The sequence below is a fragment of the Geospiza fortis genome, unplaced genomic scaffold (genome assembly GCF_000277835.1).
Source record: "Geospiza fortis unplaced genomic scaffold, GeoFor_1.0 scaffold26, whole genome shotgun sequence".
NCBI classification, from domain to species: Eukaryota; Metazoa; Chordata; class Aves; order Passeriformes; family Thraupidae; genus Geospiza; species Geospiza fortis.
Window position 1 is genome coordinate 329,679 of NW_005054425.1, and position 24,253 is coordinate 353,931.

Genomic DNA, 24,253 nt, shown 5'->3' on the forward strand with positions numbered 1-24,253 from the left:
TCTCCCTGGTTGCAGAGAGGAAAGAAAGGGCTTTCAAACTTAATTTCTCCTGAAATCCCAGTGCCCTGGATTCTCCTGGTTCTCAGCACCTTCACTCCCACAGGGCACCCCTCTGTCCCAGAGCCCAGGCACCCCCATGGCTCCATGGACATGGGGCCAGAGCTTGAGGTGCCACCAGCACCACCAACACCATGGAGCTGAGGGTCTCCATCAATGGCAGGGCACCTCCTGGGTGGTTTGGATCACTGGACTTTATTTGCATGAAGATAAATTGCGCATTTGTCTGTACAATTTCTCCTTAAATACTTGGCAATGCTTAAAAAATGAAAAACAAAAACAATCAGGGAGAAAAAATCCTAAACCAGAAAGGAATAGCGCAGGCTACAATATCCAAACAGTACAATGCTTGTGAATAAATAACCCCCTGGGGTGGCTGTGGGGACTGCAGGGGGCTGCTGAACTCAGAACCCATCGGGTCCTTGCTACCCCTTCCTGAGACAGCAGGAACAGTGTCCAGGTGGGACTGGATGGGCACAGATGCCCCTCCCTGCCCTCTCCCAGTTCCTAGTTGCCTGTCTCAGCTGTGGTGGTGCTGGTGGTGTTTTTGTTGGTTTTGCAGCAGAAGTACTGGTTCCAGATCTGCAGGAAGGCTGTCCGGAACTTCTTGATGCGGAAGGCGTAGACGATGGGGTTCATGGCCGAGTTGCCGTGGGTGAGGAAGATGGCGATGTAGGTGAGGATGTGCGGGGTCTGGCAGGACGGGCAGAACAGGGTGATGCAGTTGAGGACGTGCAGAGGCAGCCAGCTGAGCGCAAACAGGAACAGAACCAGCGCCAAGGACTTGGCGATCTTCAGCTCCTTGCCGTAGTACTTCTGGGGGTCGTTGGAGCTGGAGGACACCTTCTTGTTGAGCTGTTTGCGGATGAGGTTGAAGACCTCCAGGTAGATGAGCAGCATCAGCAGCAGGGGCGGCAGGACCCAGACGAAGAAGTTGAAGTACACCATGTACTCCATGCTGATGACTGTCTCAAACTGGCACGTGATGACAAACTCCGTGTGGCTGCTGTTCAGCTCCTGAGTCCTTCGCATCTTGTTGAGGTTGTTCCACCCAAACATGGGGGTAAGTCCCACCAGAAAAGAGACTATCCAACAGCAGGCGATGGCCACAGCTGCCCGCCGTGGTGTCACCATGCTCTTGTACCTGTCGGAGAGACAACAGCCACAGGAAGGAGTTAGACATGGGTGGGATGCTCTGTGTGGGGGTTGTGTAGCTCCAGGTGGAGTGGCAGTGGTGGGATGGCAGTGCCCATGCTGAGGTAGGAGGATGTTCCTCCTTCCCTCCCCTGGAAGTGGGTAACAGCCTGTTCTGAAAATTGTGTTCACAGATTGGCTTCCCTGCCTGTGTCCTGAGGTGGCAGAGACCCCAGGCACAATCCACGAGCTCCAGGAGATGATGTCAAGCCAGGGAATGCATTAGCACCTGGAATGGGCCTGAGTATCCAACCCTCATGATTTGGAGGGAGTTCATATGCTCTGGAGCCCAGCTCCCATTCAAGCACCTGCACCTAGGGCAAGAGGTCGCCCTTTCCTCCTGCCACACACCAACCCCACCAGCTCACTGTCCCAGACAATTGCCCTGTGCCTGGGGAGGAAATGGCCAGCAAAAGCGTCCCCTGGGATGTGCTGGGGTGGAGGAAGGATCTGCGGGTGCTAATGGACCCCTGGGGAAGCTTTGGGCACAGCCTGTTCCTCTCCTAATGCACTTGGATTGACGAAACCCTCCTTCTTGATGGGCTGATGCCAGGGGCAGGAGGAGGAGGAGAGCTGTGTTCTGGCTAGGCTCTGCTCCCTCCCTGATGCCCCTGGGGAGCCACCAGGGCTGGGCTCATCTCTCCAGAGCTCTGCAAGCGGGAAGTGCCGTCTGCTGGATTGATTTTTCCCTTGGCTCTCCAGAAAGCTTTTCTTTGGAGGCTGAGAAGATTCTCAACCCAAGAGTTATTGCTTTCCACCAAAGGGGATTGAATAAAGAATGTTTTCCTGACTGTTTGCTGGGTCTCTCAGTGCTGCTGGTGTTAACCCAACCATGGGGACCATGTGGAGGTGGCTGGCAAAACTGGTTTCCGTCCTGCTGCTCAGAGCTCCCTACTGCAGGTCTGCAGCCTTTACCTGTGATGGAAATGAATCATTTTGGGCCTTTTTATACAGCCAACCCACTCTCCCTTCTCAAGACCCCTCTCATGGGCAGGGCATCAAGGTGGGTGCTTGGAGTGGCACAGGCTGGAGGAGAGGACTTCAGTCCCTGTGAGTCCAGAGGGTCCAGAGCCATTGGCCTCCAACAGCTTTCCTGAAGGAACCTCCTGTGCTCTGGGAAAAGCTTCACAACATCCTGGTGGCAGCCAGGTCCCGTGGGAAAGAGGTGACAGTGTGGGCAGCTGTTTCCGCTGAGCCAAGGCTGGCTTTGGAGGGTGATTTATTCCTTGTGGGGAGGAGAGAGGGCAGGAGACCCTGAGAAAGGCTCAGGGCAGGGAGAACAGGGAGGGCAAGGGGTGGTGGGAAAGAACCAGCACTGGGGGTCAAGGGAAGGGAATGGCAAGGAGGGTCCAAGGGAGCAGGGGGTGGCAGAGGGATGCCAGAGACCCCCGTGGGGCTGTGTGCTGGGCCCTGCACCCCATGTGGGGCTGTGTGCTGGGCCCTGAATCCCATGTGGGGCTGTGTGCTGACCCCTGCACCCCATGTGGGGCTGTGTGCTGGGCCCTGAATCCCATGTGGGGCTGTGTGCTGACCCCTGCACCCCATGTGGGGCTGTGTGCTGAGCCCTGAATCCCATGTCTGGTTGCAGGTCCTTGGTGGGGGGCTGATGAGCCCTCCAGCTCTGACACCCCACGGCCACCTCCCCAGGCTTGAACAGCTTGGGGAGTGACACCAGAAATAGCAGCAGCACCCCCTGCCCCAGCTCCTTCCCTCTTTGCAACCCCTGCAAGCTGTGCCCCATTTCTCACTCCTGGGGGTTTCTGGAGTCTTCTACTGGACATGCTCCCACTCTGGGTGCTGCCTGACCTGCAGAGCTGTGTGGGAGCCATTGCCCAAGAGACAAAGCTGCTGAGCAGCAGCGGTGTCACCATGGTCCCCAAACATGATCCCAGGGCTGGCAGCCACCACCCAGACACGGGATCCATCTTTCCTCAGTGCACACCCCTCTCTCTCCATGGTCCATATCCCTCCTTCCTGCACATCCATCTCTCTGCCATGGTCCATATCCATCTTTACCCCGTGCTGCAGTGACTGCTCTGACACTGCCTGGGAGCAGGACCTGGCTCTCCCTGCTCCTGCCTTCACTTTGCCCCACAAGGTTTGAGGGTGCACCTGCAGAAGCAGCCAGGGGAAACCGGGACATCCTCCTCCAGCCTGTGTGTGACATGGTCACAGAAAAGTGGGTGAACCAAAACCCATAGAAAACAGCCACATTTTCTCCTTCAAGCAACAAGCCAGGGGCACAGGCAGCTGCAGGAAATGTGCTTTCAGGGACCTGTGTCCACTGTCTCCATCAGCCCCACATGGAGAATGACAAAAGCTGTAAAATTGCCCCAGGTTCCTCCTCCCTCCAGCTCACCAGGCCCATCCATCCACTGGAGCTCTCATGGAGCTCTCATGGGGCTCAGCTGGTCCAAAGGCCACAAGTCCAATTTCAATTCCTTTTACACTTTATTTTCCTTGGAGGTGTCCAAGGAATGCCTGGATGTGGCCCTCAGTGCTCTGGGCTGGATGACAAGGTGGGGATAGTTACAGGTTGGAATTTATGGTCTCAGAGGCCTTTTCCAACCGAATTGATTCTGCGATTCTGTAAAGGGTGGAAATGCAGGATCCTACCTAATTCTCAACCCCTGCCACATGGTGGGAGGACAGTTAGCAGAGGGACAGAGATAGACCTTGCTGTTCCCAGCATTATTCTTCGTTATGCCATAAAGAAAATATTTTCTCATTTGTCTCATTTTGCATTAATATGATAGGGCTGGAGTTTGGGATGGTATGGGAGGCAGAAGCACTAGAAAATGCTGATAATGGCTCATAGTTAATAAATAATCTTGTTATTCTCATCAGCACCAGAGCAATTACCAGCATCATTGCAATTTTATTACTGCTGTTATTTTTATTAACAGCTGTGACTAAAACATCCATGGTAATCATCACCCCCATCCTCATTCACTTTGGGTTGGTTTCCTTTTCCCCCTGGGGGTTTGAGCCTGACTATAATTGGTAGATGTTCCCCTTGCCCTCCCTGAGTGGTGGTTTATGCACCATCCCTTCCCCACAGGGATGGGCATTGACCCAAACCCTCTTGGATGCAAAGTCAACCCGTGACCATCCAGACCTATCATGAGATGGGACGGGCAGAACTGTGGTGTGGAACAAAATTGCCTTTGAGGGTTTGGAAGATAATGCCAAGAGGCAAAAAGGCAATTATTGATAGAGCTGTTTGCTCCCCAGGGGAAGGGAATAGGTGATGGGTGGAGGCAGAGGCCAACAAATTGTCCCCAGGGGCTGCACAGAGCTGACAGGGAGGCAGGGAGCAGCTCTCCAGGGCAGGATGCTGCCTGCAGGAGAGGCTGAGGATGGAGCAGCCACTGAGACCCTTTTTCTCAGGAAGATCATAGGAACCTAGAATGGTTTGGTAGGGAAGGGATTTAAATCCCATCTCCTTCCACACCTGCCATGGGTCAGGACACCTTCCATTATCCCAGGTTGCTCCAAGCCCCAGTGTCCAGCCTGGCCTGGGACACTTCCAGCCATGGAACAGCCACAGCTTCTCTGGGCAACCTGTGTCAGGGCCTCACCACCCTTGGAGGGAACAATTCCTTCCCAATATCCCATCTCACCCTGCATTACAGAATCACAGAATCACAGAATTTCTAGGTTGGAAGAGACCTTTAAGATCATCAAGTCCAACCCATCTTCTAACACCTCAACTAGATCATGGCACCAAGTGCCAGATCCAGTCTGTTTTTAAACACATCGAGGGATGGTGACTCCACCACCTCCCTGGGTAGATGTAGACAGTATTTGACCACTCTTTCTGTGAAAAACTTCCTTCTTAATTCTAGCCTGTATCTCCCTTGGCACAGCTTGAGACTGTGTCCTCTTGTTCTGCAGTGGGAAACCATTCCCCCTTGTCCTGTCCCTCCAGACCTTTGTAATGGCCCCCTGGCCATCATTCTGAAGACACCATCCACCCTCCTCTCCCTTTGGTCCTCATTCCCAGACTAAATTCAACTTCTTCTGCCACATCTTGATGTGTCCAGACCTCTGCAACCCCCTCTGCTGCCCAGGAGCCCAGCTCAGCCCAGGCCCTGCTCTGGAGGTGCCCAGCCCTGGGCAGGCAAAGGCCCTGTGACCATTTCAGATATTAGGGCATGTCTGAAAGCACCTGGAGAGCAGAGCATTCACCTGGAGAACAGAGCATTCTTTGCTTTCATGGATTTCACCTTTGCCTTGGGGTCGTTCCCCAAGAGAGAGATGAGGGCTCATTTCCAACATCCCAACCCAGAGGTCAATCCAAACCCAACACTCACCAAACATCTCTTGTTTTGTTTGAAAAAGATTCAAAGGCTCTAGGCCTGGCTTGAATAAAATGTGAAGGTTTTTAGCAGTTCTGTGATTAGTTTTTCTGTCTACAAAACACTTGCTGTTGTCCAGCCAGTGCCAAGATGTGGCTTTGCTGGTCTTTGCTCTGGAGAGTTTATTGCAGTGCAATTCCTGGGGAATTAATTCACTAATGAAGACAGACCATTACTAATGAAAAGAATCTGGAGCCAACGTGGCAGGGAGAAAGGAGGCCAAGCTGACATGAAGCTCATCTGCACGATGAACACAGCAAGAAAAAGCAGCCAGACCATGTCCTGATCTAATTGAAAGTCTCTAGACAAAAGTGCTTTGATCTCAGAGGATTTGGATTCTTGCTCCTTTCTCCTGGCTGTATCTTCCCTTCAGATCTTTCAGTGTCTTGGAGGCTGCTGGGTGGGAAAACTCAGATTGTTGGTGTTCAAAGCTTTGCTTTTGCATTTTCAGAGCATTGCTCTGGAATGAGAGCCTGAGAAATGCAAAGTGGTGTCTGGGTTCTGCAAGGGAGAGGTCAGCCACAGCTCAGGGCTGGGACAAGAGGGTCCCTGGGTGCTCACACAAAGCGGGAAGTGCTGAAGAAAGAACTCTGATTGTAGAGCCTTTGTCACTATGATCCTGGAAGGGAAAGGTTGGTTCCTTCTTCACAGAACCACAGAATGGTAGCAAATGTGGGTTTGTGGCCGCGGGTGGGTGTCTCACCATGTTCGTGGTGGCCTTGGGAGGGATAGAGGTCAACCAATATCAGTCAAAGCTGGTATTTGGATGGACATTACAGCTTGCTCCTACAAATGCTTGGAATGGAGAGACTGGTCCTGTCAGCACTGTCTTAGGGATACATGGGGGACTGTCCCGATCCCCAGATCCCAGACTGATTGTTTGCCAAACCCAGGTGGCAAGTAAAGGCATAAAAAAAAATGATCTGGTCTTTCAGGCAAGCCAGAAGAGCACATGCAGCAAGGACATTGGTGTTTGTTGGTGCTGGAGCCCCTGTCCTGCACCAAAGTAGCCCAGCAGTCTCCATCAGCACAGCATTTCCAGCCTGACACCTTCATGCTACCACAGAGCCCCTTCCCAGGGCTCTGAAGGGACCTGGAGCACCCCGTGTGTGTCCCTTCCCAGCTGGTTGCTTGGTCTGCAAGAGATTTGAGCTGTGGGAGAAATCTGGGAAGTGCCAGCAGCTCCCTGGGACAAGAGGGAGTGGGAAACACAGTGGGAGGGCACGGCCAGGTGGTGAGGACATGGAATCCTGGCCTCAGACTCTGCCTTGGGGACCTGATTTAAAAGGAGCTGAGGAGGAAAATCTCTCCCTGGTGCCTCACCCATGTCTGTCTGCTCGGGCTGAGGGACAGTTGGATGAGGACAATGATCACTTTCCTGCAGGTGTCATTTTTGGAGGTTCCCACGGCAGGAGAGGCAGCATTGGCAACAGGCACCTTTTACCCACCACTCACATGGGTGGGGCTGCATCCCAAACCTGTACCTGGAACCTCTCTGGCAACCACTGAGCCCAGGTCAGGGCTGCCCTGCCCCCATTACCACCCGCTGCCCCAGTCTGGGGCTGGCACTGGGACAGCCCAGGGGGCAGTGGGTGCCTGGTGCTCCCTGGGCCATGTGCTGCAAGGAGAGGAGGGCACAGGAGGTGCAAAGGTGAGAGGAGTCCAGGGATGGATGTTCCCCACAGTTCCTGGGTCCTCCCACCCACACCTCTGTCCCTGTGTGCTCTGAGCTGTGATTCCAGAGGTCGTGGCTGTCACTGGAGCACTCTTGGCTGTTATTTGGCCCTGCAGGGCACCCAAGCCCAGCTAGGACCACCCCACTGAGAGACAGGGAAGGATTTTCTCACTGTATGGTGTCTTTTCTGCTTGGCCCAGGTCTGGGAGCAGCTGGCACCTTCCTAGACTGGCAGCTCAGCCCATACCTGGAGCTGCAGCCACTCCTGCCTCCCCAGAGACCACCTGGGCATGAGAAGTGTCTTCTTTGAGGATCTCTGCTCCCAAAACACTTTGGGTCTCCTCCACTGCAGCATGAGGAGATGGTTCCACACCAGGAGGCTTTTTGAGGCAAACCTCCCCCACAGCCACCAGGAGAAAGGCATGGGAGAGGGTGGATGTGTGCATCCCACTGCTGACCATGCTGGTCCATCCGAGTTCAGGGTTTGGTTTTACCATCCCTAAAAGGTGATTCTGTGTAGGAATCATTCTGCAACGAGTGCCTGCAAAGCACAAACAACTCCAGCCGGGCAAAGCGTCTGGCAAGACCTCTGGATGTTCGCAATCACCTCTAATAGCCAGTAATTCTCTAATGGATGTGGATGAGGGGAACAAATTCATGCTGACAAAATTGATTGGTCCCCACACACAGAAACATGGAGCCCCCAGGGCTTTGGTGAGGGCTTCATTCAGTGGTGGAAGAAGCTGGAACTTGTCACAGTTCCAGCAAATGGCAAGAGAACAACACAAAAAGGAGATTTCGTGCTTTGAACTTGTCAGAGAATGCTGTGGAGAGACATGGAACATTTGTAGATATCCTGGGCTCCAAACAGGGATTGGGGAAATGCTGCTGCCTTGGTGTGGGTTCAGCCTTGATGTGGGCTCAGCCTGCCCTGACACTGCTCTCAGGACCTTGGAGGAATCCTGGAATTCTTGAGGACTGCAGAGGGGTGTGGGCACATCCAAAAGTGGCCCCAGGCACACAGACACCCCCACAAGAAGCTGAGGAGATAAGGTAGAAAAGAGCTTTATGTGCTGAAATGGTTGGAAGTGGGAATGAGGCCTCCATGGGGCAGCCTGGCCATGCCAGGTTATCTTCAGCCCAGACTGGCAGTACCAAAATGAGGATCCATCGGGGATGCCCATCCAGATGGTGGTTAGGGGTGTGGGAAAAGGTGACCCCCCAGCTCCAGCCTGTATCAACACAGAGCCACGTCCCCCCAAACTCTGCCACTCCCCTGATGCCACCAGTCTCAGTAGGACCAAACCTCAAAGCACAGCACACCTCAGAGATCAGCCCAGCCTGAGCTTGGCACCTCCTGTGTGGGCATCACCCAGAGCCTCAGGAGGTTTCCCTGCTCCCCCATATCCCCACACACCCCACAGTGCCCAGCTGGTTCTGAGCTAAACCTGCCCTATTTCAGGTTCCAGTGACAGGACCACGTCTTTCCCTGCAGAGCCAAGGAGATTTATCCTGTCACACCTCTGGTCCCTGGGAGCAGCCACAACATCCCATCAGGCTGGCTGGGCCCCCACAGCCCCTCCAGGACTGCTCCTGGCCCCGCTGGAGCTGGATCCAGCCTCCCCTGGGTGTCTGTGCTGCTGCATTGCCCCAGCTCTGGCAATGAGTCACAGCCTTGGGAACAAAGCTCAGGCTTCCAGGAACTGCAGAACTGCTCTCAGATCCCTTGCCCAGCTGTGCTCAGCTCAGAGGTGTGGGGTGAGAACCACAGTGTTCCACCCGGAGCAGCACCCACAGCTCCCCTGGGGTATCCCCGTGGCTCCCACCGTGACCAGGGGCTGCAGGGGAAGGGGGACCAGGGGAGGGCTGGAGATCCCTGGGAGGGAGGATGGAAAGCACAGAGAGCTCACACTGAAGCACCCTTCCTTCAGGTTCTGCCCTGGTGTGGAGGAGATGAGGCTGCTGTCCAAGGAAGGTGAAGGAGGGCTGGTCACCCCCTCTGCTCAGAGAGGGTTTTCCTACATCCTCCAGCAACACGCCTCACCCCAGCAGCCAGTATCAATCCTTTCTGCTCAGAAAACTAATACTGCTTCCAAACTGAGCTTGGCTTTCAGCCCGAGGCTGCAGCCTGATGTGGACTCTGTCACTGAACAAGCAGATTCTCAGCACGGACCACTCACCCCATGCTCAGCCCCTCATCCCAAATGAGTTTGTGGAGGTTAAGCAGGGAGCTGGGATGCCCAGCTCCTCAATGCCTGAGGGAAATGACAATTTAGTTTGTGTCAGTGAGTGAGCACCACCCTCCAACCCCAGGCAGACCCTTCATGCCCAAAACAGGAGCTGTGAGACCCCTGGTGCCATGGGCAGCACCAAGTCCTTCCAAGGGTGCTGAGTGGGTGGCCCTGCCCTGGATGTATCACCCTCCTGCTGCCGTGTGACAGTGTGAGGGTGCACCCTGGTCAGTGGGGCACAAATCCCACTGAGCCAGAGTTTTGCACCCAGGCAGCTCCGGGGCTCCCTCCCAGCTCTACCATGTGTGGTCAGGGCCTTCCAGGACCCCTGAATTTTCTGAACCTCTGGTTTCTTCCTCCAGGACCCTGAGGGAGGTAGGGGGGGAAGGGAGGGAAGGGAGGGAAGTGATTTAATACTCTTGGCAATGGCTGCAAAATCATGAAACGACCTGCAGAATCTCAGAACTGGTGATGTTCTCTGAAAAAATGTGATGTTCTTGTCTTTTGGCTGCTGCTTTCAGGCAACAAGATTTTGAGCAAAGCAAAGTGTGAGAAATGGTGCTTAAAAAAAAAAAGAAGAAGAAGCAGAAGCTGAGATTCTTTTATAGACCCAGGAATTTAGGAATGAGGACACACAGAGAAGGACAGCTTGGTCCCCAAGAGCTGGGGTGAGGTTGTGAAAGCTGCAGGACAGTGTGATGAGCACCACGGGCTTGTCTCTGGTGCTGCCCCTGTGCAATATATTTCCTGGACATTTTTACTGTCTAAACGGTTTTGTTGTCAAAAATAGTGATTTGTTGTGCGAGCATTGCCTTGGAGGATGGCTCCCACACAACTGCATCATCACAGGGATGAGCCCCCTGTGCTGTGGGAGCAACCCCACCTCCAGCAGAAGACAATTTCAGGCGCAGCCACTCATCCCCATGTGCATCTCTCTCTGGCCAGGCTGTTCAGGGCTTGGAGCAACCTGGTCTGGGGAAGGTGTCCCTGCCCATGGCAGGGGATGGAGCAGGATGAGCTTTTGGGCCCCTTCCCACCTAAACCATTCCATGATTCTATGACTGTGCTGGAGCTGTTTCTCACCCAGGGCTGTGGTAGGATATCAACCTGCTTGGCCAGGAGTCTCAGGTCATCTTCCCTTGCTGTGCTGGGCCATCTCCCTGTGCATTTGGCCACCTCCAGGGGTGCCACACAACAGCCCTGCCCCTGCCACAGCAACCAGCCAGGAGCTGATTGTCCAGACCCAGCTCAGCAGAGTCTCTGTGTGCTTGGATAAGTGAGGGTGAGGCATTCCCTGAGTACAAAGGAGAAGGGATAAAAGGCAGTTTTTGCCAATCTTCAGTGCAAATCCAAGGCTTGGTTGGATAAAAGCAGTGGGTTTTTAATTACTGCTTGTATTGCACTTGATTTTTCTATGCATTGCATATTTTGATTCTTTATGCAAAAGAACCTCTTTGAAATGAGACCTCTGAAAGTCAGCCCTCAAAATTTAGAAGGGAGGGGTAAGAGGGGAGGACGAAGAAAGAAAGTAGCTCTAAAACCCACTTTAAATGCCAAATGCAACCAATGTGGCTCTGGGAAATGGAAATGGGAGAGCAGATATAAAGTACCTGATATGCCTGGGCTCCCAAAGGCTCTGTGGCTCAGAGTCCATCCCACAAAACACTGAGCTGCTGAGGGAAAAGGCTGTGCTGGGAGGGAGGTGCCAGCTGGGGAAGTGCTCGGTGCCACCACCCTTCCCTGCCTGTCACCACCACTGCCACACAAAGGGAGCTGGGTCTCCAGGGGAAGGCCCCAGCCAGGGGGGCTGGAAAGCATCAAACGCCATTAAAAGGTAGGAGCAGATCAGGGGCCCCAAGGAGAAGGGAAATGAGTGGGGTCTTGAGAGCTGCTGTTGGGCTTGTATTTGCATTCAACAGGACATTGAGATCTGCTCGCCAGATAAATGGGAGGCAGGAAACTGGAGACAGAATCTCGATTAAGAAAGGCACCAAGAAAGCCTCAGAGCAAGGCTTAGGTCTCAGAGCAGGCAAGGTCTTAGGGTCTTTCTCTCTCCAGTGCACAAGGACTCATCAGAAAAAAAAAGAGATATCCTAAATTACAGTTGGGACAAGAGATTGGTATTGGCTGCCTTTTAATTTCTTGAGTTTAACACTTCTCTTGCTAACCTAACTCCTGATTTTGCAGTCAACATCTAAACTCCTAATTTCCTTAGGCTGCAACTTGTTATTGGATCAGGATCCTCAGAGCAGAATTTGTCACTGCAAAGGGAACATTTCCTTTCTTGCACTTAACCCAGTTCAAAGATTAGGACATTCAAGACTGAAAAATTGGCTGGAGGTTCCCAAAATGAGGGAGGTTGTTTTCTCCACCCAATGCCTAGAGGAGAATTAGCAGTGCTGATGAGATCTACTGTTTCTAAACCTCAGAGGACACAGTAACCCAAAACAACCAGTCCAGCACCTTCTGTCCAATGCATATTTCCCCTGATTAAAAGATCAATTTCAAATGCAAAAGCAGCTGGATTCATTTAAGGTTTTTTTAATGAGATGGTTATATGTAGTTCAACCAGGGGAAATAATTTTGGAGGTACCAATTTGGGCTACAGTCGGCTTCCAACTTCTGTCCAAACACAACTCCCCACAAAGTTTAAGTAAAACCTGGGTAATTACCCCCTCCACACACCATTAAGATGGAAGAAGTAACGAGCAGAGGACATGAGTGTAAAGCCATTGAGTTGTTTATCTTGGGATAAGTCTGAACAGTGAATCCGTATCTCAGTCAGTCAAATGAAATACCAATTTGGAAGTGAAGGCTCCAGTTAACACCACAATTAAATGTTCCCTCACCTCTGAGAAAACAGAAAAACAAATAAAAAGTGCAAATGCAAAGCAAACCTGAAGTTTATTTGCACTCTGTTTTCTCATTTAGATTAAAAGATTATCTATTCACTTGGAAGAAAACTGAGGGGCCTTGGTCCCTGGGAGGAAGCAGCTCAGTATTTCCGTCAGGATGGTGAGGAGATCTGAAACCCAAGATCAGGTATTGCAGTGAAATGCCTGAGCTGGGCCTAAATTACAGCCTCTGCATGTTCCTAATTACTCTGGTCTTAATTCCAGCAAGGAACAATGGGCAGACACAGCCAGAGGCTGCCAAGCCTGGCTGGCTCATGGAGATGAGGGACACATGGACCAGGCAGGATGGAGGTCATGGATTTGCCCCAAGGGCTGGAGTCTTTGCTCTGGAGCCAGGCTGGGAGGGCTGGGGGTGCTCACTTGGAGAGGAAAAAGCTCTGGGGAGAATTTAGAGCCCCTTCTAATGCCTAAAGGGGCCCTAAGAGAACTGAAGAGGGACTTGGGACAAGGGATGGAGGGACAGGACAAGGCAGAATGGCTTCTCACTGCCACAGGGCAGGGAGAGATGGGATACTGGGAAAGAATTTTTCCCTGTGAGGGTGGGGATGCCCTGGCACAGGTTGCTCAGAGAAGCTGTGGCTGCCCCATGCCTCTAAGTGTCCAAGACAGAGGTTGGATGGGGCTTGGAGCAACCTGGGATAGTGGAAGGTGTCATAGCAGGGCGGGGGGGGACTGGGTGAGCTTTGAGGTCCCTTCCCACCCAAACCTGTCTGGGCGTTCTGGCACTCTAGGAAATGCATTTCACTCTCCCTGAGCCTCAGCAGAGCCAGGGCTGCCTGTGGGTGGGGAGCAGGGCTGGAATGTGGAGGATCCCCACAAGACCCCCTCATGTATGGGTCACACAGAGGGTGGAATGATCTTTAAGGACCCTTCCAATCCAAACCATTCTAGGATTCCATGATCCCCTGGAGAAAAGGGGTGTCAGTGACTGCTCCATCCTCAACCCAAGAAAATTTGACTGCAGCATCTCCTGGGTTCTGGGATTCCAGGTTTTCTGCTATTGGAGCACTTTCAGCTCCTTGGAGCAGACAAACCTCACTGAGCCCATAAAGAACCTGTGTCCCAGCAGTGCTGAATGTGGGGAATGAACTCCCTGAGATTAGACCCATCTGAGCTGCATCCATGCTGGCTCTGCTCAGGCTTTGCCAAGTGCATCCGGACCCAGGCTGAGCCCTTGGCTCTCCCAATCGGGAGCACTCAGTGGAGAATGGAGCCTTCACACTGAGAGAAATGAGTGTTTCATTTGTGTATTCCACGCTTAAAGGCACTGACTGTTGTTACCAGAGCAGAAAAAAAAAGAGGAATAATTTAATCTGTAGGACTGTGCTAATTCTGGCATGTCTGAGACAGCATTTCTCAGCATCGGCCCCTCGCTGCTGTCAGAGAGAGCATCACTCCCTCTGTGAACAGATGGGGAGACTGAGTCGCAGAGGGGAGCTGTGATCTGCCAGGATGGACCAATCTGAAGGAGAAAACATCCCTGGTGCCAGGAGCTGGCACTTCCCTTCTTTGAAGGATGCCAAAGAAAATCATCCCCATCTCTGGCTGCAGGGAGAGAAATGGCCTGGAGAAGATGGATAAACTGTCGTGGCAGCAATGTCCCAGCCTTCTGTGCCTTCCTTGGAGGAATGATGGAGGGGTGATACTGCCACCCCAGGCAGGGGGTGGGACAGGGGGATGTCACTTCTGTGTCCCCGCAGTCCTGCTGGGCTTGGCTGGTACCTGGGATCTGTGTGCAAGAGGACCAGGGACAGCACAGAGGGAGGCTGGCAAGGGACACACAGGAAAGAGGCTGGGCAAGAAATCTCTTGTCCTCCTCCAGCTCTTTTTTGTGATCAGAGGCTTTAGTACCTGACAAAAACCCAACCAAACCACCCAAGACTGGGACAGCTGCTGGTCACAGTTGCCTGCTCAGTTCTGGGGGACAAAGCCCAAGCAAGGAAAGGATGAGGGAACAATGGGAAATGCAGAGACGGAGGGTGAGAGTGCACAGGGAAGGTGTTGGGTCTCACAGTGCAGAGAAGGACAAACCCAGATGCCCCAAATCTTTCCAGTGTCTGATCCTGCTCTGCTCCTCCCTACATCACCAAATGCATCCCCCATTTGTCCCCATTGCCCACCAGCCCTCAGCCCACAGGACTCTGTGAGGAGGAGGATCTCAGTCTTTCAGGGTTATTTCATCCTCTCTCACTGGTGGCATCACCAGTGCTGTCTCCCCTTCCCCCTGCCCATCCAGCCACCCTTGGGAACAGCATCTCCATGCAGGGCCAGAGGTGCCGTGGGAGTGCCTGGGCTCATTGCTATTCTGCAAGCCAGCCTGCTGCCTCTGTGGGCTTTTTGTGGCTGCCTGAGAGAGCATCAATTGTTCTTTCTTGCCACTGGGCACCCCATGCAGGAGCCAGCCCCAGCAGCTGGGTGGCTGCACTTCCAGAGCAGAACTCCCTGCTAGAGCCCAGGCAGCCTCTGGGACAGCACCTTTCCTATTCCACGGCCTTGACAGTTCAGGTCACCTTGGGTGAGAGGTGTCCCAAAAGGACCAGCCCCTTGGGACACTCCTCCAGCCCCCTGGCAGCCCCAGAGGTGGGCTGCACTGCTGTGTCCATCCCGGCTGCTTTGGCAGGATCACTGTGAAAATAATTTATTTATCATTTATTTATCCAGGACAATCTAATGCTGTTCCTGTCAGCTCAGCTGTGCTGGCTGTCACTTCCCCAGGCTGAGGCACTTCTGTTGTCCAAAAGGGGATGAGCCTCTCAAGCTGTCCCCATCCCTCCTAGAAATCTCTTGCTCCTGTGATCCCCTCCATGCTCCATGTCCTGCTGTCTGCAGAGACCACAACCCTCCCCACGCTGTGTCTGGGCTCTCCTCACACCCCTGTGGGCAAGATCCTTCAGGGCTTTTCCCTGTCCTTCCAGACAGAGATTTTCTTCCAGCCCATCAGTTCCTGTCCAGTCTGAAATGACTCTGGTGTGTGTCACAATGAAACTCACCTCCCAGGTTCTTTCACTGTGGTACCTCCCACACATTTTCCTCTTTTTTTCCCATCCTTCTTTGTGTTGCTATGACCTTTCTCTCCCCCCTGCCTCCACCCCAGGACACAGACCTGCCAGTGCAGCACTGTGACCCCTTGGATGAGCCATTCCCGGCTGTCAGGCTGATTTCAAGCACAGTCATTGGGATGGAGGAGCTCCATTGTCCCCATCCCTGATCCTTTGTCCAGCCCTGCCTGTTCTGCCTTGGAGACCCATGGGCCTGCACATCCCAGGCCCCCAGACAGGTCCCCTCAGAGCAGATCCCCACGGCCAGCAGTGGCTGCTGGTGGGTACAAGCTGCTCTGAGGTGTGCCACACAGGAGATTTCATTGGGTCTGGCCTCACAGGGGTCCCTCCAAATCCGAGTTTGGAAGTGGAGGCTGGTGGGCTTTGTCCAGATGTCTCATGGCCAAAATCCCCTTCCTGGTCAACAGAGCCAGTCTGTCCCTTTTATGACACAGTTAAGCTTATTCTGACACCACAAATGGACTAAAAAACCCTGGTGTGATTGACCTGGGGGTGTAAGAGGAGCTGAGGGTGCTTTGGCTGTTGGTGGCCACATGGGAGGTGTCCAATAAGAGCAAGACAGAGGCCACGTGCCTGAGCCAAGGGCTGGGCAAGGGCACGGAGACCAGCCCAGAGCCCAGAGCTGCTCAGTAGGAAAGGCTCCAGGTCAAGAGGAGCATCTGAGCCCCTCTGCACCCCCAGCCTGCATCCCAGAGTGGTGTCTGAGCTTCTCTGCACCCCCTGTGAGTCATTTATTCCTGCTCTGTCACCTGCTCTGGCTGACGTGGAGCGAAGGTGAGACCAGAGGTGGGACTGCCTTGGTGAAGGTCAGGTGATAATGGCCCCTCCTCTGGATGGAGTCACATTCCTACAGGGGTGGGGGAAGGCCCGGGACCCCATTAAAGGGCTCCTGATTGCCTGAGCCAGCTCAGCACAGAGCCCAGTGAGCTGGGCCTGACTCAGCCCCACACCCAGCCTGCAGGCCCAGGGCAGCTGAAAAGGCAGCTTTGGCTTTGGCAGAGCCTCCTTGCCGGGTGTGTGCCTTGTCTCTGTGCCAGCAGCTGCACAGGGCGCTCAGACACGCAGCCCCGAGGGACATCACTGCCACCTCCACCAACCAGTGCCCTGGGACACAGCCCAGCCACTCCAGGAAAGGGAAATGTCAGATGTCACCCATCTCCTGGAAGTGTGACAGTGTGTCTGGGTGTTCCAGGCAGTTCTGGGGCCCTGCAGCTCATCCACAGGCCTGTGCCCCAGACACAGGAGCCCCTCAGCTCCAGTGGGGGCCCTGCCGCCTGTCCCGCCTTGCCTGGGTGGTCCTGGCTGTGGGTGTTCCTCATTTTCTGCTCACGGACCCTCTCTGCTGCCATGGGATGAGGGAACACAGTCTGGCTGCGTCACACCAGCTTGGCAGAGCAGATCCTCTTGGACTGATGGTACCACACCTGAACCATGGCCATGGAGGTACCAGAGCCTTCCTGGGTGCCATCCACACATCCCCACCTGGTCTGGTGTCTGCTCCCCATAGGACGAGTTCATGGGGAGCCACAGAACCACAGAATCCCAGAGTGGTTTGGGTGGGAAGAGACCTTAAAGCTCATCCAGCCCCATGCCTGCCATGGGCAGGGACACCTTCACTATCCCAGGATGCTCCAAGCCCTGTCCAGCCTGGCCTTGGACACTTCCAGGGATGGGACAGCCACAGGTTCTCTGGGGACCCTGTGCCAGGGCCTGCCCACCCTGACAGGGAAGAATTCCTTCCCAGAATTGAACCTAAATTTCTGGTTTTTCAGTTTGAACCCATGGCTCCTTGTCCTGTCCTACGGTTGAGCTAACCCGGCCCATTGAAGACACATTCAGCCTGTTCTAATACCACAAAAGGCTACAAACCCACACTGTGGTGCTCCCTGGGCTGAGAAAGAGAAACAATTTAATTTCATGGGGTTACTTCTGCAGGGATCAGCAGGGCTGGGACTGGATCCTGGATGAGCCTGGCTCCAGAGCCCTGAGCACAGTCATGGCAGCACCCCAGTGCAGAAACAGAGAGGCCACGTTGTCCCAGAAATCTCTGCTTCCACACCTTCCCTGTTCCAGCCTCCATCCCTCACCCGTGAGACCACCCTGAGCCAGCCATGGTGCAACTCGGTGCCTCAGTTTCCCCATCTGCAGATGTGCCCTTGCTGGGAACACACCCTCAGATTTACTGGTGAGATATTGCCAAGGGTCAATTCCTTACCCTGAAAATCAATAGAAATAGGTAAAAAGCCCAATAAAAATATTCCCAGAGTAGGGGTTTGGGGTGCAGCACCAGGAAGGAGTAGGTTTTCATTCATGGCCCTGTAGCACAGCCCTGGCAGATGTGAGCTCTGTGAAGGGACAGATGTGACACTGCTATTGGGGTCAGAGCGATTACCCAGCACAGGGACCACACCTCGCCCTACTGGGAGACACAAGGACCACGAGGGGACAGGGTCCTGCTGCTCAGGGAGCCCACGCAGGGTCTCTTGAGGCCATTCACTTCCTCGTGCCCTTTTAATTCAGAGAATTTGTGAATAACTCCGAATATCAGGCTCTGAGCATCCCCGCACAGGATTCAGGGCTCTCCTCCCCTTCCCTCTGCTCTTCTGGCCATGGAGCATCCCACACTCAGCCCCTCGCTGCATCCCCAGCTGACACCCCCAAGCCCCAGGATTTTTCCTGCCATTCCAGGAGCTGGGAATGCTGCAGACAGCCCCACTTGCCTCCCTGCAGACTCACGGCAGTGTCTGGAGCTTTTGGGAGTGACCTGATTTTGCGTCTGCCAGCCAAGATCTCGTGGCGCTGCTGCAGCAGCTGTGTGAGCTCCCAGTGAGCCTAATCCAGGCATCCCCTCACTGAGGAAAGAGCCCTCATGGCTTTGATCCCTGACTTAGCCTGTTCATGGCTGAAAATCATTCTGTGGATCAGAGAGTAGGGCTGAAAACCAGCTCACCTCGGTATTTACAGGTCTTTACCAGGATCTCAAACCAACATAACCTGCTGGTAAATCCCTGCCCATCTCGAGGGCTCTGGGATTTTGGTGATACTGGAATTGATCTCCTGGTGCTGCCCGGGCACAGCTCGTCCCTGCAGCCGGATCTGGCTGGAGCAGAGCTCAGTGGGAAATGCTGGCTCTGATGTAGCACCCACATGCTGAGCTGGTGCAGTGTGCTGGAAACTGTGGCTTGGAAACAGCCTCCAGTCTGCAGAAACCTCCCTGGACTGTAATTCCTGCATTTTGATCTCCATCCTTGGTTCAGAGCTGCCTGTTCCATGGAATGAAGGTCTCTACAGATCACTCTCACTTGCTAAAAATATACCTGGAGGAGGGCAGCAAGGGAAGAAACAAAAGAGGTGGCTGCAAAGATCTACCAGTCCCTGAAATTCCTCCAGGTTAGGGAAAATGGAAGTATTCTCCTTGGAAATGAAATGTGCTTTCTTGGGGGCTGGGACTGTATGGATGGATGGCATCTTTTCACTGACTAGTGGAGGGTGAAAGAAAATAGATGAGCTCCAGGGTGAGAGCTCTGAGTCACCTGGATGCTTTTGAAATTCCTCTGAATGTAAAACAGGCCTTGGACGAGCTGTGGTTTGGCTTGTTCACTGGTCTGGCTGGACAGGAAGGTTTCCTGGCACTAAGTGTTGAGAGTGCTGGAAAGATGTCCTGTGGGCCCTTTGATGTTTTGGGAGGTGGGAATTTGCATCCCAATGTTCTCCTCCTCACCCATCCCATGGCAGCAGGTGCCCATCACTCCCCTCCATGAACCCTTGGTGGAGGAATCATGGAATGGTTTGGTTGGAAGAGATCTTAAAGCCCATCTTATTCCACTCACGGGCAGGGACACCTTTCACTATCCCAGGTTGCTCCAAGCCCTGTCCAACCTGGCCTTGGACACTTCCAGGGTGGTGCAGCCATCCCACAGCTTCTCTGCAATGGGGAAACGCCCCTCAGATGTGTCCTGCTCCAGCACCCAGCTGGCTGAGGGCAAAAAGACTTCCCAGGCTTACCATGACCTAGTCCTAGCTGGCCCCATGCCTGTGGCCCTTGGCAGGACTGGGGAGAAGGGGAAAGAGCGCTACAATCCCAGGAAGAGCCTGAGCTCAGGCAGGAGCCTGGAAAACAGGGAGTCCAGGGGGAAGCTTCCCCCTCCATGTCCATCCAGGAGCTCCAGGTCCCCTGCACATCTCCCTCACTTCCTGCCTTGCAGGCATGCACTCCAGGGCTGAGGGATGTTCCTGCCATCCCTGAGCTGTTTTATCTCGTTCCAGACAGGCACTCTTGAACCACCAGACAATGCCAGTGCTGTCCACAGAGCCACCCCCTGACACTGATTTTACCCTGGGCTCCTCCCCTGCTGTGCTCCAGCCTCCTGGCCCCCATTTCCTAGAGATTTTCAACCATTCTGACCTAATTTCCATGGCTCTGCAGCCTCACAGGGGTGCATTCCAAACCTTCAGCAACACCAGAGGCAGATCTCCCTGGTGGGATGCTCCTTGGGATCATCAGGCTGGGAAGGGCAGGGCTAGGAGGAGACCCCAATGCTGAGGCCCAGGCACAGAGGGGGGAGGTGCTGGCTGTGGACAGAGAGACTCCAACACGAGGACTCCTGCAAACATCAGATTCCCGCAGGTTTTCCCTTCCTGGCGTGTTTCAAAGTGTTTCGGGTGAGGTCACAAGGTGAGGACCCCCAGGGACATTCCAAAATAGGCTTGGGCTGCATCCACACATTCAGCATCCCCAGCCAAGGGGTGGTTTGGCACATCCCAAGGACAGCAGCTCCTTTTGCCGTGGCCCTTTCCAAAAGGCCCAAAACACAGAGCAGAGACAGGGCCCCCAGGGCAGCAGAGGCTGGTGCTGAAGGAGCTGCATCCCCCCAAACATCCCTTCAGCACCATCCTCCCCAAACATCCCTGCAGCCCCGTCTCCTCCAGCATCCTGCCTGCCCTGGGATGCAGAGGGGCCGGTTCCTGCCAGACACCCCCAGCTGGTGCTTCCCCTCCCTTTGAACTCCTTTCATTTTCCCCAAGCACGGCTGTGAGAGGGAAGTTTGGGCTGGGCTGAGGGACCCCGCTGTGCCCGGACGGGGGGATCACAGGCTGGGGGTCCTGCCTGGTGCCGGGCAGGGAGGAAGGATGTGAGAGGGGAGGGGGAGTTTTCCACCAGCAAATCTATTTCTGGTGCTTTCCAGCTGTTCCTGTGGGGGCTGGGAAGTGGGGGACCCTCTGCTCTAGCCTGCTCAGCCCAAGTGATGCTCCTGCATCCCTCCAAAGTCAAGGCAAGGCCCCTCGCGGGGGGAGGCAGCATCCCTCAGGGCCCAGCAGCCAGGAGGGATCGTCCCCAGGAGCAAATGGAGAGGGTTTGGTGGGATATCCCAGTCCCTTGACCAGGCTGGATGAAGAAGGAAGAACAGGAGGCACCAACTCAAATCCAAGCAAGACCCCTCTCCATCTGATAAAATCTGCTTTGCAGGGGTGGCCCACATCCCTCTGTGCTTCTGTGTCCATGGGAAGTGGCCACTGGAGCAATGCAGCTTTGGATGCTGCTTTGGCATCTCCCACTGCCATGTAGAGACACCCCAAATGTCTCAGGGCACCATTTCTTCCAGGAAATATCCACCTCTGGAGACACCAAGTTCCCAGACTCGCAGCCCAAGGTCCAGGGTGTCCCTGGGGAGCCTGGAGCTGGAACCAGCTGCCATGCACCATGTTCCCCATTCCCTGCCATTCTTCCCTGTGAGGAAGGCACAGGGTGCCCAGAGCAGCTGTGGCTGCCCCATCCCTGAAAGAGCCCAAGGCCAGGATGGAATGGGCTTGGAGCAACCCTTGGGGTAGTGGAAGCCCCTGGCAGGGTAAGGTCCCTTCACAAACAAACCTTTCAGGGATTCTGTGGTTCTGTGAAATGCATTTCCCTCTCCCTGAGCCTCGGCAGCACCAGGGCTGCCTGTGGATGGGGGGCAGGGCTGGAATGTTGGGGATGCCCCCAAGACCCCCTCAGCTTGTGCAGGTCACGCTGGTGAGGATCCAGCCTGTGCCAGGCTTGTCTGAGGAATCCTGTTGGCACAGGAATGGGCTGCAGTGAGCACACTGTCCATGCCTGGGCTGGAGGGGCTGTCCCTGCTCAGCGTCCTGCCTGCCCTAGGGATGAGCCTGAGGCAGATATTCCCCACCTGCCTCCCCCCCGCCTGCAAATCTCTGCTCAGGTCTGGCTGCCATCATTGCCTGCAGCCCTCCAGGGCTGGGTTCAGTGTCACAGTCAGGAATGACACCACAAGAGCCATGAGCACTGCAAAAATGCCATCCCTGTCATCCTTAGCATCCTCCAACAGACTGGGAGAAACTTGAGGTATTTCAGAGTCAGAAAATATTCCTTAGTGATGTTTCCTGTCCTGTGTGCTGTATACAGGGCACTACATCTCCTAAAATCTCCACATGTACCAACTGCCAGGAATTCATGAAGTTGTAGGATCTTTAAGGCTGGGAAAGACCTCTGAGATGCTTGAGTGCACCTATTAAGTTGATGAGGTTACAAAGCTTTTCAATATTAAAACAGGCTCTGAAAAGACAGAGGAAAATCTCTTGCTGCTGAGTGCTTGGGCACACAATGGGATCACAAAATTCAGGGTGGAAATTTCGTAAGAAAAACCCACCCCAACTGTGTACAGCATAATATTAATATTAATATTAATATTGCTCCCAGGAAAGCTCCTGGGATCAGGGCAGGAATCTCCCCTGAAAGGCCCATCTGATGCTCAGAGGCAGACAAGGAGTTAAAAATGGACTGGTTTGTTAGGAAAATGCCTGACAGGCTGTGCTGCTCCTGTGGAGCCGCAGAACTCCCACAGCAGAGCCTTCCCCACAGGCAGGGGATGTGCGAAGCCCAAAAAAGCTCCAAGAGCAGTGACAGGGTGGGAATCACTCTGGTGCCACCGGCGGGCTGGGAGACAGTGACTGGGAAAATCACACCTAGGGAGGAAGTCAGGAACAGTCTGTGAAAATCATGTGTGGCAGGGAGGGGGTGGGCTGGGATTGTGGATTTATCCTGGGCCCCCTCCTCTGTCTTACACTCCTTCTCCTCTCCACCTCTGCTGGTGGTGGCTGCAGCAAAAGCCCAAAGGAGCACATCTCTAGCCTGATCCCATGGATCTGGGAACACCGAGCACTCCAGAGCAGTCAGGTGATCTCCAACACCTGGGGTGCCTCCTGTCCCTGTCTCCCTGCCCAGGAAGGTCCCAGACCTGCTGGGGTCTGGGCAGCACCAACACAAGGGGTGCCTTTCCAGGGTGTTTGTGCTGATGGAGGGTCTGGGACCACTCCAGCCAACTGCCTCAACTGCTGAGGGGTAATGGGGGGACACGAGTGCTCAGCTGGCCTGGGCTGTTTTCCAGCAATGCTCCCACATCCGGAGCCTTGCAGGGCAGATGAGGCTGGCAAAGGCATCCCCACAGAGTGAGGGGGACTCACAGCGAGGGGCTGAGCCTGGCTCTGCTCGGGGGCACCGAGCTCGGGTGTCCTGTCCCCTTCTAGCCCCGCTCACAGCCACCGGTCCCACCGTGGCACCCCAGAAATGCTTCCCCAAACCAGCATGGCCCCAGCACGGGAAGGGAGTGGGGCATAAAGGGTTAACTATCTCATCCTGGAGCGGCAGAGTTCGAATAAAGTGCTCAAATAAAGTGTCCTCCTCCTTTACACCACGAGGCACTTGCTCTGGGCTTGGAATGGCAACAGATACAGAAGGGGCAAAAGGGGGAAAGGAATTATTTGTGGGGCACCCCATAGCTGGGGTCTCTCCTGGGTGAGGCTGCCTCATGAAATGCGCCAGGCTGTCACCTCTGGTTCCTCAAACTGTCAAAGCTGTGTCCCACAGCAAGCCACCCCCGTGCTCCCCATGGCAAGGGAAAAGCTGGGGTGAAAGGCAAAGCTGTCACCCGCTTTCCTCCCGGAGCACCCGGTGGGGCTGTCCCATGTGTGGGGTCACACCTTGTCCTGGCCATGGGCATCCCGTGGCTGTCCCTCACTGCCAGCTAGCTGCCACCGTGTGATCTCTGCCTGCACACCCAGCACCCCCTAAGCCCCCAAAGGCTGCTGGAGGCTCCAGGACACCCACCCCTACACCCCCCTGCCCAGCCTGCCCCGGTTGCTGCTGCAGCCAGATGTGTCTGGGATGGCAGCGTGGAGGAAAGTCCTTTCTCCCAGTGTTTCTCCAAGAATTTGGGGTTTCCTCAGTCCCTTTTAACCTCCACAGCAGAGCTGGTTCCGACGCCTTCTCCTACCTGACAGGGATCTTCACCCGCAGGTACCGATCCACGGCGATGGCCAGAAGCGCCAGGATGGAGCTCTCCGTGAGGATGAGGACGGGACAGGCCACCATGAGGCAGGTGTAAAATTCCGTCTGGGGTCCGATGTCGATGATGATGGCCAGGGGGATGACCAGAGCCCCCACGGCCACGTCGGCCACCGCCAGCGAGACGATGAAGCAGAAGGTGGCATCCCGCAGCGCCTGGTTCATCTTCACAGCCCAGATGACCAGGATATTGCCCGGCACGGACACCAAAGCGATGAGCACTTCGATGGAGATGTAGGCAGCCTGGAAGGCTGAGATGGGGTGTGCCATGATGCTCCGGTCCGCCCCGCTCCCGTGGGGGTCCTCGGTCACCTGCAAACGCACAGGGAGACGGTGAGAGAGTGGCATCGCTGCCAGAGCTGCGAGCGGGATGGAGCCTGTGCGAGGGGGTGGGAAAAACTCCTCTCCTGTCTGCGCCGTCCC

The 24,253-nt window shown here is 54.6% G+C and overlaps 1 protein-coding gene across 1 annotated transcript; it reads right to left on the reverse strand.

Annotated features, from left to right (window-relative positions):
• Positions 1–233: 233 nt before the first annotated feature.
• On the reverse strand, positions 234–24,160 carry LOC102042862 (adenosine receptor A1). The gene is made up of 2 exons (XM_005426783.2): positions 23,760–24,160; positions 234–1,201 (listed from the first exon to the last, which is right to left on the reverse strand). Exons 1-2 carry the CDS (start codon positions 24,098–24,100, stop codon positions 565–567), a joined length of 978 nt encoding a protein of 325 aa, XP_005426840.1. The 5' UTR covers positions 24,101–24,160; the 3' UTR covers positions 234–564.
• Positions 24,161–24,253: the final 93 nt, after the last annotated feature.

Excerpts from the sequence above, each read along its gene's own strand:
- LOC102042862 (XM_005426783.2), bottom strand. The coding sequence starts at position 24,100 with ATGGCACACCCCATCTCAGCCTTCCAGGCTGCCTACATCTCCATCGAA. Across the intron at positions 1,202-23,759 it reads CGGGTGAAGATCCCTGTCAG|GTACAAGAGCATGGTGACAC; the intron begins GTAGGAGAAGGC and ends TCTCTCCGACAG.